The following is a 13,077-nucleotide window of genomic DNA, read 5'->3' as shown; positions in this document are numbered from 1 at the left end:
TCATGCAAGGGCAAAGGTCTGCCAGGCCCTGCTTGCACGAGATCATGAGGGACTCATGGGATAGTCCATCCCCTCTTCAGTAGTTCTGACTGTTGCAAAAAGTGAGCTGAACTCTCTCACAAGGAGGGTCATCTGTTCACTAACTATAGCTAGGAAGTTTTGAGAAGCTGTCAGGGGCAAGTGCCGGTGTACCTGGCTACTTTGGGCCAAGAATCAAGTTTAGGACCTGGAATGTGGAGCCTGACAGCCAGGACAGGAGTCCTCCAGAAGGAAAGGAGCCCTCTTTCCACAACAGGGGTGACCATTACGGGAACTGTGAGGAACCTTCCAACCAGTATCCAGTACTCATAACAAGCCAGGACATGGAGCCTCTTCTCCCCATTCCACAGAAGAGAACACTGGTGCTCAGAGACTATTTATTTAGCTCACAGGTAGCAGGGCTGGGATGGGAGCCCTGGTCCATCTTTCTTAAATCTTACTCTCTCCCCTCCTCCTGGAATTCTCAAACTCATGTGTTCGGAAAACTCACTTGGGGAGCACATAAAAAATGTGAGTAAGCGGGGTTATGCACTTAACTGCACCCTGTCCTGCCTCCCTAATGGGCATCTCTTGGCTTCTTTAGACCGTATCGCTCGGAACCGCAAGACCATCGTGTGCCCAATGATTGATGTGATTGACCACGATGACTTCCGGTACGAAACACAAGCGGGGGATGCCATGCGGGGCGCCTTTGACTGGGAGATGTACTATAAGCGGATCCCAATTCCTCCAGAACTGCAGAAAGCTGACCCCAGTGATCCGTTTGAGTAAGTACAAGCAACTGGTCCCAGTAGCTAACCCTCATGTGACCCCTCCCCAACACACCCAACTCAGGATCGCCACCTCCCCCAAGAGTCCAGTGCAGAGGGACTAGGGGTGACATCCCCAACCAGAAGCACAGCCCCGCCCAACTGGTCTCAGAGTCTAGCTCATGGGCCTCCCAGCTGGCCACCTCTTCTTTGTCCACCTCTGTGGTCTGTGGACTGCCTGCCGGGAGTGAACACAGTTGCTCTCTCCCTCAAGCCTAGTGCCTGGTCATAATCGCCAGCACCAGCACCACCACCACTTTTGAACCCTTGCTAAACACCAGGCACCGTGCTGTGAACATCACATGCAGATCCTTTTTAACCCCCCACAACTACATATGTGGTATAAACTACTATCTGTATCTTCCAAATGGGGATACCAAGGCTCCCAGAGGTTAAGCAGCTTTTCCAGGTCGCACAGCCCTCAAGTGGGGAAGGCCAGATGTACATGCAGGTCGGTCTGCCTTTGGAGCCAGTTTTCCCATCGTTCAGTTATACCCTCTCGGAAGTATAGAGAAATGGCAGCTTGTCCCATGGTGGAAGTTTCGGGAAGTGTAGAGTGGACCCATAACATCCTAGAATGTGAAAGCCAGGGGACCTCCAGGTAATGGATTCCATCCCCCTGTAGGTGGGGAGACTGAGGCCCCAGGACAGCTCGGGTGGGATGGTGGCTGACTTATACTGTGGGTTAGTGGAGTTAGTGGCCAGGCCAGAACTAGAGCCAGTGCCTCTCTGGCACCTGTCTGGTGCCGTTCTGTGAGCCACTCTGACACCCCTGCTGGAGATGTGGAAAGACCCTTGAGTATAAAGCCAAAGTCCAGCCTCCTACTGTATCAGTTTCCTAATTATAAATTACCACAAATTTACTGGCGTATTAAAACAGTACATACTTATTCTTCTAAAGTTCTAGAGCTCAGAAGTCCGAAAAGGAGTCTTAGCTAAAATCACCATGTCAGCAGGGCTGTGTCGCCTCTGGAGGCTCTAGGGAAGAATCCATTTGCTTGTGCTTTCTAGTTTCTAGAGGCCGCCTACATTCTTAGACTCATGGTTCCTTTCTCCACTTCAGAGCCAGCAGCATAACATAACATCGCCAAGTCTCCCTCTCTTTCCCCCTTGCCTTCCCCAACCCTACCCCCACTCCCTCTCCCCCTCCCCTTCCCTCTTTATCCCCAATATGTCTCTCTGCAGCTCAGGTTTTCATCATCATGTCTCCTTCTCTCACTCTGACCCTCCTGCCTCCTCCTTTCACACACGAGGACCCCAGTGATTGCATTGAGCCCAGGACAATCTCCCCATCTCAGATCCTTCCCTTAATTATATTTGCAAAGTCCCTTTGCAATGTAAGGTGACATATTCCTGGGTTCCAGGAATTAGACATTGGCTTCTTTTGGGGGCGGTGGGTGTGGAATTATTCTATCACACCTGTCTAACCAGTTTAACCCCTGTGAACCTCTAGCTTCCCTGCACCTCACGTTCCCCATCTGAGAAAGGCGTCTGTCAGCAGCCACCCTCATAAGCACAGGGAACACCAGAGTTCCTGAGGGGATGAGAGGAACCCCTAATGCTGTGGGAGCAAGAGAAGGCTCAGAGGGAGAAAGAGGCGAGCTTGTTTGGGGAAATAAAGGGTGGCTGGGCAAGGGAGCAGTGGGAGCACTGCTGAGAGCAGAAGGCAGAGTGGAACCCTGTGCCTCTTAAGCAGGTCAGAAGTTTGTGTTCTTCTACTGACCTCCAGTATCCGAAACATGGTCAGCCCCTGCTGTTGGAACCCAGGGCTACATCACGTGGTCAGCAACCCCCACATGGCCAAGGTCATCCCCAGTTACTCCGAGTTCTTGGAGAGTAATACCATTCAGGGAAGGACCAAACATCTGGCCTGAGCTGATTGATCAGTCACAGCTGACGTTACTGGATGGCTCACCGTCCTCACCACGGTGCCCTAGGGTGTGGAGACAGTTCTCCACCCTTGCCTGATGCAGACCCTGGGGCTCAGAGAGGACGTGAGCCTTGTTCCGTGACACGTAGCAGAAGCTAAGGTCAGAATGGGCTACTCCAAAAAACAGATTTTCAGGGTTACCAGCACCCCTTTTGGTTGGAACCAGTTCCATCAGCTGAGTTGTGAAATTTGAAATGTGAGTAAGGATGGGTCTCGCACATTCATCTTCTCATCTCAAGATGGGGAAAGGGTAAGTCCAGGTCATGCAGCTGCTGAGTGGCAGAGGCCCCACTGGTTTCCTCCTAGGCCTCTGTCTCTTGTCTCGCCTGGACAGGAAAGGGGTCAGGCCCGCCCTAGAGCAGTGGCTCCCAACCCTGCCTGCACATTGACATCATCTGGGGAGTTTGTCAGAACAAACAGGCAAACAAACAAAACTTACCAGGCCACTCCTGAGACCAGTTACACCAGAATCTCAGGATGGGATCCAGGTATCACTGTTACTTAAAGCTCCCAAGGAATGTGTGGCAACGGTTGAGAGCCCCTGGCCTCAATGCTTCCTGAGGGACTCTCCATCCTTTGTATCCTCTGATTCTTTCCAGAAGTATCTTCTCTGTATTGTACTTGGACAAAACCCAGGAAAGAGGCTACTAGAAAAACCCTGGTCATTTTCTGCATACCTCTCCATGGTGCCGGCAGGTGGGCAGTCTGCAGGCACAGGGCAGTAGAATGGTGTTTGAAGGACACGGGCTCTGGTGGCCGACCTCTGTTGGAACGGCAGCTCATCCACTTACTCACTACATGCCCTTGAGCAGAGTATCTAGCATTTCTGAATTTCAAATTCCTCCATCTGCAAAGGGGACTAGTAACAGAGCTTTGTGAGAGCTGCAGATGATGTCGGTGAAGTGAGTGGTAGGCACTAGATATTCAGAGTTGTTATTATTATTGGTGAACACAGCAGAAAATAGACTGGGCCGGAGGAGAGGCCTCCCTCTGGAAGCAAACCTGGAGCATCCAAAATGCCTTGAAGCTAATATCTTCTTCCCTGTTCCGCAGCTCCTTGGCCCTTGCCATTGGCTCCCACCCAGGCTGAGTGCTGTGTGCAGAGTCTTGGGTTTGATTCCTCTTGAAGCACTAGCTCAGAAACACTCTGTCCCTCCAAGCAGTGTATTTGTGGCTTCAGCCAAAAACCCCAAACCCCACAACCTTCAAAAGACAAGGGAAAGTTGATATCTAAACACCTTATTTTTCATAATACTGGGTACTTTCAGAAATACAACAGCAACGCGAGCTAGGAAATGTAGCTATACATTCATTTTATAGTTGGGGAGACCGGCTCAGAGATGTTAAATCAGCGCTGTCCAGTAGAAATACAATGGATGCTACATAAATACTTTTAGATTTCCTAGTGGCCACATAAAAAATGTAAAGAGAAGCAAGTAAAATTCATTTTTTTAGATTCATTTTTGTAATATACTCTATATAACCTAATATACTTAGAATAGTCTCATTTTAACATGTAACCAACACTTTGCAATTATTTTTTTAAAGATTTTCTTTTTAAGTAATCTCAAAACCAACGTGGGGCTCAAATTTTCAACCCCAAGATCAAGAGTCACATGTCCCACCGACTGAGCCAGCCAGGCATCCCTGAAATTATTAATGAGGCCTTTTCTATTCTTTTTTTCATACTAAGTCTTGGAAATCCTCTGTGTATTTTTCACTTCCAATACATTTTCAGTTCAGAGTAGCCACGTTCCAGGTGTTTAGTAGCAATATGTGGCCCGTGGCTGGTGTCCCAAGCAACACAGGGTTAAGTGGTAAAACACGTCTCAAATTTATACCAGGGATAAAGGAGAGCAGAAGTGGGAGGGATGGTTTCCTCATCCCTGATCCCCTGACCTTTACATGCGTCACCCGCCTCTTCATGGCACCTGTCTGTGCTCGCGTGCTCGCGTTTCCCCAGGCATCAATGGGGTAAAAAGGATGAGCCCCACCTCTTGAGGTCAATATGGGGAGTAGTCATCTTATTAAAAAATTAGTTCAGCCAAGCACCTGTCACACTCAAGCCCTCCATGAATATTCAAGGAGATCTTCTTTTAAAGGAGTGCCTCCTTTGCTGTCAAGGCTCATCTGCTACAGGAAAGCTGGGGAGGCCTGTGCGCTAGCTACAGTCTTTTAAAATCAGCCTGACCAATTTCCATGAGCTTGCAGTTCCCAAGGCCAGGAGGCGGCGTGGAGTTTGCTGCTGGAATGTTCTTTGGTTTGAGGCTTTGGAGTTTTCAGTGGAGCCAGACAAGGACACAGCCACTCTGGGAGATTTTCACTCAGCAAATCCCAGTGGCCCCTCTCAGGTGCCAGCCTGTGTGAGTCACCGTGGGGACTCAGGCAGGCTGCAGCATGGCATCCCCCTTGGGCTTGGCATGATGCCATGCTGACTTCTTGTTGCCCATGGTGCCCCCCCAAATTTAGCATCTCTGTGCTCTTGCTCCTGGGGTTTTCCCCTCAGGGGTTCCTTCTTCTCCCCTCACTTGTTCCTTCTTCTCCCCTCACTTCCCGCTTGTCCAAACCCACCTCGAATGCCCCCCCCCTCAAGCATCTTTCCTTGACTCTTGCCCCAGCCTCTCTCATCTCCAAAACCTAGAGGCAGACACTCCCTCCTTTTGTGTTCCTGTAATGGTGTCTGCACCTCCCAGGGGCCCTTATTACCACCCACCTGTCTTTTGGATCCTTCAGTCCTGAGGTGGCTATGTGACCACACTAGCATCCCCCCGAAGTCCCAGGCCAACTCTGATTTACTGCCACATTCTCCTAGCATCTGCGACTCAGCTGGCACTCAGCAACTAAAGTAATGAGACAGTGTGTGGAGTTCATCGTATCCCAGTTTAACAGAAAGAACAGGGACTGTGTCTTCTTCTGCAAATTCTCAGCAGAACAGATGTCCCATGCTGGGCTGGCTGAGTGAGAATCATCCAAGGAGCCTATTTGAAAACACACATTTCTAGGCTCCATCCCCCAGGGACTGCTTCATAGGTCTGGGCTAGGGCCCAACAAGCTATGTGTTTTGTCTTCTCTCTAAGAGATCCCATAGCCCAGACAGGCTTGGAGGGACCGGATTCAGACCATTTAACCCGTGGGAGGACCAGAGAGGCATAGCCAATGCAGCTGCAAGGCACACATTTATCTGATTTCCCCTCACAAATAAGGGTTGAAGGGGGTTTTGGATCAGTTTGGTTAAAATGTAGGATTTAAGAAGGGATGCTGTGGCCAAGAAAGAAGACAGCGCAGGCCCTCCCTTGGAAGGGCCTTGGATTCCTTCCTAGACACGTGGGCTGTGCTCACAGGGCAGCGTGCAGCACCATCCCTGGGGGAACAGCAGTGTCGGCTCACACTCAGAGCATGCGGCTGAGGCGTTTTGTCTTCACACCACACTCTTCTTCCCTGACAGGTCTCCCGTGATGGCCGGTGGACTGTTCGCTGTGGATCGGAAATGGTTCTGGGAGCTGGGCGGGTACGACCCAGGCCTGGAGATCTGGGGAGGGGAGCAGTATGAAATCTCATTCAAGGTGAGCCAGCTCTTTGGAAGCCCTCTTCTCCTTGCTACATCCCCTTGGCACCCTGAGCCTGGAAAGACTCTGGATCCTCAGGGTTCTGCAGCTCCTATTGCTTAGGTGAAGAAGTCAGAGGCCGTGGGCCAATCCTTATTGCGTGTGGATATGGGGTGTCTCCCTAGGCTCCTAAAGACTGTCCTTAACCACAGCTCTTACATCATCCCCTTCTTAGGATGGCAGAGTTAGAATAAGACAGGTCACACTTCCGATAAAGATGGTGCCATGTCTCCCAGTGAGCTGCCCAGCAAACCAGCAGCAGGGCAGAGAAACCAGGCCAAGCAGGATACACAGGCCTGGGGGATGCTGAGCACTGTGCTCCAAGGATGACCCCTGGCCTCACAGATTTCCTTAGTGGTTCCTGGCCACCCCTCTCAAGTTTTCATTTTTGTATCTACCACTGCTGGAGTTTGCCATAGAGACCAGTGGTCAAGAGCTCAAGTTGTGGAGTCAGAAAAGTGTGGGTTCAAATCCCAACTCCACTTCTCAGGAGCTTGGTGATATGGGGCAAATTAGACTGGCTTTCTTTCCTTGTCTGAGGTAAGAGAGTAATGATACTGCCTACCTTACAGAGCTATTGCAAAGATTGAATGAGGTAATATCCTAACATGCAACCTGGGACACAACCAGCAATTGATAATTGGTAGAATTCATTAAAGTTCCAATGAAGGGGTGCCTGGGTGGCTCAGTCAGTTAAGCATCTGACCCTTGATTTCAGCTCAAGTCATGCTCTCAGGACCGTGAGATTGAGCCCCACATCAGGCTCTGTGCACAACATGGAATCTGCTTGAGATTCTTTCCTCCTCCCTCCCTTCTCCTTCTGTTCCTCCTCCTGAGCACGCACTCTCTCTCTCTCTAAAATAAACAAAAAAAAATCTTAAAAAAAAAAAGATCCAATGAATAAATAAATATTTACTCTATTAGACCAGCCCTTGTGCTGTAGAAGCTTCCTGACAATGGTGGTAGGGAAATGGTAGTTGCTAGTTAGCCACACAAACTTCTGGGGTCACTTTCTCCCCTTCATTTGTGGGATTCCATATTGATCTCAGGTGAAGAACAGAGGGTTGGTCCCTCTGAGGGGACGGTTAGTTTGTTCTGGGCCCTTGTGGCCAGCCAAGGCCTGCTTCTACCATCCTGGGGACCCCTGGTAGGGCATAAGGGATGGCCAGTAGCAGCATTGCTGGGAATACACAACCCTGATCCCGCATCCTCCCCACCCCCACCAAATTGGGGACCAACTTTTTACACAAGAGACCGGTGTCTCATACAGTGATTGAGACTTTGGTGCTGGGGTCCGATCCCAGCTCTGCTACTTCCGACCAGCTATGTGATCTTGGATAAGGAAGGCTCGTCTCACTGAACCTCGGCTTCTGCTTCCACAAAACAAGCTTAATAATACTTGAATCCTCACGGGGTCGTTCAGGGGATTAAATGCTACCATGCTGGTTGGGTGCTCCTTAACAACATCCTAAAGATGATTTCCATTATCGACATCATTACTGTCACCATGTGCACCACTGGCTGAGCAGTTCAGGACCAGAGAACATAAACCCGTGATTAGCAAGAAAACAACAGCCTGGAATTCTACCAAAACATTATTTTTGTTTGAAGAACAGTGTGCGGCTGTTTTACCCAGAGTTCTGAAGCCGTCTCCCGTCAGGGGACCCGCCCCTAAATGCACTAATGCTCATGTCCAGGGGCGATATTCAAAGTATTTAGTGGCAGTGAGGGCTCAAGCACCAAATAATCAGAGCGGACGCCACCTACAAACAAGTCTGCATCAGTTCTGCTGTTCAGCAGCTGGATTTCAGCCCTACTCAGAGCTCATAGGACACTGTGCCAAGTCCTTCACACATGTTGGCTTATTCGATCCTCCCAGCATTCCTGGCAGGGTGATGTCATCATTATACCCATTTCACAGTGAGGCATATGGGGCTCAGACCTAGGCTCCACACAGATGGAAGTAACAGAACCAGGACCTGGCCCCAGGTTTGCCTGATTGCAGAGCCTGCTCTCCGACCTGTCACGTTTCCTAGGCCTCTATAGGGACAGGAGCGGGAGAGAAAGACACTTGAGAGAAGAATGAGCCTGAGAAGTTAGCTCCAGTCTTTTCCCCTTCCTTCTGTTTTTGCCTCCTCCTGGAGTTATTCTAAATTTACTGGGATAGTCTACAGCCTCTCGGTGAGGTGAATTAATGACTGTCTAGGTGAGAAATAGCAAATAGGTTTCCTCTCCCAGCCAACTCTGATCTGCTCTGGGATGGGGGCTACCCAGTACTGTGTTGATATGTATTCTGAAGCTGCATCCATGCTAATCAGAAAAGTTGTGATTGATTAGTGATGTCTGCCATGGGTGCAGTAGCAAGTGATGGATGGCACACACGTCATTTATTTAGTATCCCTAGCCCATACAATCTAGTTTTCCAAATGTTGCATCCTTATTACAGTGAAACCACATACAGGGAATCAAGAGTTTTAACATCACAGTTCATTGATCCAGCAATCAGACAAACTTGATTTATAAAGTTTTCCACCGAGGGTATACCCAGAAGTGAGCACACCTGTGTTCTGAGTGCTCGCCAGAATGTAAACTTCAATAGGGTGGGAATGTCTATGTGTTTCACTCCCTGCTGTATCCTCTGTAGCTGAAAGATTGCCAGCCATGGAGGAGGCACTTAGTAAATATGTCTTCGTGTGTCACTCAGAGCAGGTATGTCACTGGCCGGAAACCAACCTCCGTGGTCAAGAAGTCCCCTTTCAGAAACGCCCTCTATGGAAAATAGTGAATGGAGAAGGCTTTGCACAAAGGAATTCCTAAACCCAAAATGATTTCATTCTGTGTGTTTCAAAGACCCGTCTAATGATGCTCATCAGGCAATTACAGCAGAACAAATGGCATTTTTCTACACATAGTTTATTTATAAAAGACTTGGTAATGAAGCCATATTGGAAATCTCTCATCTGGGAGGGAAAGAGAGGCTGGCTCCTGTTTCATTTGATCCAATTAATGTCCTTCAGTCTCGAGGGGAAAAGGTTCTGTGTAATGAGGAGGCTCCCAGGTTGGGAAGGGAGACTTTCCTCCCTCAGTTTTCTCTCTCCTGGCTTGGAGAGCATGAGTCCCCAGAGCCCATGACAGCTCATCTGCCAGCGCATTGTCTCCCAAGCCCCTGCAGAAGGCCTGCCCCTAGTGCCGAGTGGACAGGAAAGCCCATTTATCTGCCAGGGACGCCTCCCTACAATGCTGGTGTTCCATTTCAGCCAGAGTGGAGCATTTTCAAAAGACCATATTCCCTCTGCTTAATCTCTGCTAAGACCCCTTTTCTTCTTGATGACAGAGAAAAGAGAATGGTCTGAAAAGCTTGAGTGTATTTCCAAAAATTAAGATAAATTGATATGTGCTGTCAGGACTGATGAATTAAAACTTTGGCTCCAATTCCAGACTAGGCCATCTATCCTGATGGGAAAACCCTAGAAAAGGTGTTCTGAAGGCTCTGAAATTTCTGAAAGAGTCATTGATTTTCTCCCCCCTCTCTTTCTTTCTCTCAACCAAGAGATATTTTGTTTCCAAAAGGCACAGTCACACTATCAAAGTTCTCCTGGTTGGCAGTTAGGATATTCCTACTTCTAGTGGCTGGTGAAATCTTTAACTCTATAGTCTACTTATACCTGCCTCTGTGAGCTGACCCCTGCTTGTCTCTCCACCCTCCCCCTGTCATCTTACCCCATTGCGTTAGCCTGCACTCATGATTACAGATGACCAACATCCTAGTCAGTCTGATTTAAGTGAAAAATCAGAATCAATTAGCTCATACAATGGAAATCCCAGGGCAGACCCTTCAGGCCTAGCTGGATCCAGGGGCTAACCCATCTCGTCTGGCCTCCATCTCTCTCAGGCCCTTGACTCTGCTTTCATCTAGGTTAGCTTCCTGCTCAGGGCAGGCTTTCTCTTGTGGAAGTACCCAGCATCCTATAAGAGAGAGAGTTTGTCTTTCCCATCATTCCTGTAGAAGTGCCCAAGTTGAGTCTCCTTGCCCATCCCTGAGCAATGTTCTGATCGGTCAGCTGCAGTCACATGCCCATGCCCATCCTAGAGACAGAAAAGTGGGTTTGGGCTGGTTCCCTGAAGGAGAGACCAGGTACTGTATCTGGAAGGAGAACGAATGTGGGGCAGAGCAAACCACAGATGTCCACACAGATATCTATGCCCAACCATATGGAACTGCTCACAAGCCCTAGGCTCACGTGTCAGGTCATCTTTGGAAGGATGCACAGTTCACTCTTCTTGAAATGCCTTTCTTTTAATCTAGCCAGCCCACATTTAGCCTGAGCTCCCTGGGCTGGCTAGGGTCCACCCCAACATCACTCTTGGCTTGGCTCTGAATCCCTCATGTTGATGTGACTCAAGGGTGGCCTGTCTTCCCTACTGGACTGTGAGCTCCCACTGGCTATCTCTATACCCAGTGTCTGTCCCAAAATAGGTGTTTTAAATAACTTAGTTGCATCAATTCCTATCTGATAAAACATCCTTCACCCCTCCCTTTCCAGACTTACATCACCATCTTTGAGTAAATGTGGTGTGGTAGGAATAGTAGTCAGCAAGAAGGCAGGGCACTGGCTTCTCATCTCTGCTCTCCATCTATCCATCTGGGGGCCCTGGATTAACCACTTGACTTCTCTGGCCCTCACATCCCAGACAGTGCTATTACAACTTTCCTTCCTATCCCACAAGATAGAATCAAATAAGATACTGTGGGGAAAAGGGAAAGCCCTTTGACTTTCACAGGTACCAAGGATATTTTGGATTAGAGGTAGTGGCAGTAGGACAAGCGAGAAGGGTGATTGCACAGTGTCCCCCCAGGAGACCAAGTTTAGGATATCTTCAACTCTGAGATCCAAGAGAGAGAAAGTACCCACTGGACGATATGGATGAGTCACCGTAAGAAAGGTAGGCTTTGCAACAGTGTGAGTGCATAGGTCTTGTTTAAAGCAGTTTGGCAAAATCTGTTCATGCCAAAGCAAGCACATTCTTTGACCTAAAATTCCATACCCAGGAGTTTATCCGAGACAGCTGCAAGGATAAGGAAAGATTTAGGTAGAAACAATTTACTGAGGCCTTACTTCCATTAGGGAAACACTGAAAATGACCCAAATGTACATCCTAAGGGGATAAATAAATTAAGTTAGAGCACATCTAAACAATGGAATATTATATTTAAAAAGCCAGATGCCTCCAATATTAAGTTGAAACAGATGGGAAAAATAATATATATGTAATATGATCTCATGTTTAATGTTTAAAAATATGAGGAAGGCAAACCAGCAAACAAACACTCAGACTGTCCTCATACCAGCTAATGTTCAGTCACACTAGAAACGTGTGGGGTTCTCTGCCCGGCACTGTGCACACACTGTCATTTAGCCTTCATGGTATACCCACCCAAGGCGGTGCTCTGATTTTCTCCATTGTGTAGATGAGAGTACTGAGGCTCGAGTTAAATCACTTCCACAGAACCACACAGCTAGAACAGGAATGTCAGCCCTACCTGTTGGACGCAGCCTGAGCCTATGCTCTGACCCACGGCACCCTGAAGGCTTCCTGTCCCTCATGGTATCGGGGTGGGAGGGCTCCAGAGTATGGCTCTCCACTCCTACTAATGTGTTTCTGTAACAATGAATATGTTTATCATAAGTACTAAGTACATATCACTTCTAGAATCAGGAAAAGCAAATTTTTTTAACTATAAAGGAAAAAAATGTCGGTTTTTCAGCCCTCCCAGCACCCCTCACCATATACATCCCAATGCTGTGTTTGGACAGTTTGTAAGTTCCGGGATGAGGCAGTGACAGTGAGGAGACCCCAGGGAAGGTCTGAGTGCCCTGAGCACATGTCTACAGGGTGGGATTGAGGAGGCAGTGGCTGCAGCCACTGCCCTTGGAAGGAGAGACTGAGCCAGAGGCAGGAGGTGTCATGTACCCGGGTTTGCTTTGTTTGATATACCTATCAAAGCCCAACCCAGTCCCAGGCTGCAGATTTGGGGCAGATTTTAAAAAAGAAAATGCTCTGGTTTTCCTTCTGTAAAACTCACAGCGTCATCAGGAGGAGTGAATGGAAGAGTGTGGAAAGAAGTTAGGAGCATCCCCAGAAACTGGTTATAGGCGATGTGACCTGATGCCCTTAGTGGTCCAGTGACTGGATCCCTTGGCTAGATCCCACGTGTCCTGATCCTAAACTGCTGGTGCTCATCTCATTCCTCCAGTGGGAGTGGGGAGGAACAGCAGCTCCACCTAGAGAGACGCCATCGTTACAGGCCAGGCTCAGAAGTCAGGACCAGCCCTGAGGGGAGTTAAGTTGCTGCACAGGAGGGAGAAATGACTTCCAGAGGCCAGCAGGAGAGGCAGAAGGTGATCTGGGGCCACCAGCCAAGCACCTGCATGCCAACACCTTTCCCCATTTCCTTCCCCTTCCCCTCCCAGCCCCCTCTGACTCAGATGAGCTGCACTGTTGCTGCCGGGGCCCTTAGTGCTAGCTCCTTCCTTTGCTGGGTTATCCAAGGATGTGGGGAACCTGCTCCGCTGTGTGCAGCATCTTCCTCCAGCTACAGGTGCCCAGCCTTCCCAAGAGCCACCTGCTGGGAGCAGGAACAGCATTCTGCTCGTGACTCTCTCTCAGCAAGCCCTTTGAAATTGCAGGAGCG

The 13,077-nt window shown here is 49.0% G+C and overlaps 1 protein-coding gene across 13 annotated transcripts in view; it reads left to right on the top strand.

Moving 5' to 3' along the window:
• Window positions 1–13,077, top strand: part of GALNT10 (polypeptide N-acetylgalactosaminyltransferase 10) — a 216,131-nt gene that overhangs the window by 175,476 nt on the left and 27,578 nt on the right. For all 13 annotated transcript variants that reach the window (XR_013378346.1, XR_013378345.1, XR_013378341.1 and 10 more), the window contains exons 6-7: window positions 623–806; window positions 6,224–6,341. Coding sequence is in view for 2 of the 13 variants with exons in the window: in XM_077895782.1 (XP_077751908.1) it covers window positions 623–806; window positions 6,224–6,341 (302 nt within the window). In the remaining 11 variants the exon portion in view is untranslated. The remainder of the gene's footprint in view (window positions 1–622; window positions 807–6,223; window positions 6,342–13,077) is intronic.

The sequence above is a fragment of the Canis aureus genome, chromosome 4, assembly GCF_053574225.1.
Source record: "Canis aureus isolate CA01 chromosome 4, VMU_Caureus_v.1.0, whole genome shotgun sequence".
In the NCBI taxonomy this organism is placed as follows: Eukaryota; Metazoa; Chordata; class Mammalia; order Carnivora; family Canidae; genus Canis; species Canis aureus.
This window is presented reverse-complemented; position numbering and strand designations above follow the sequence as displayed.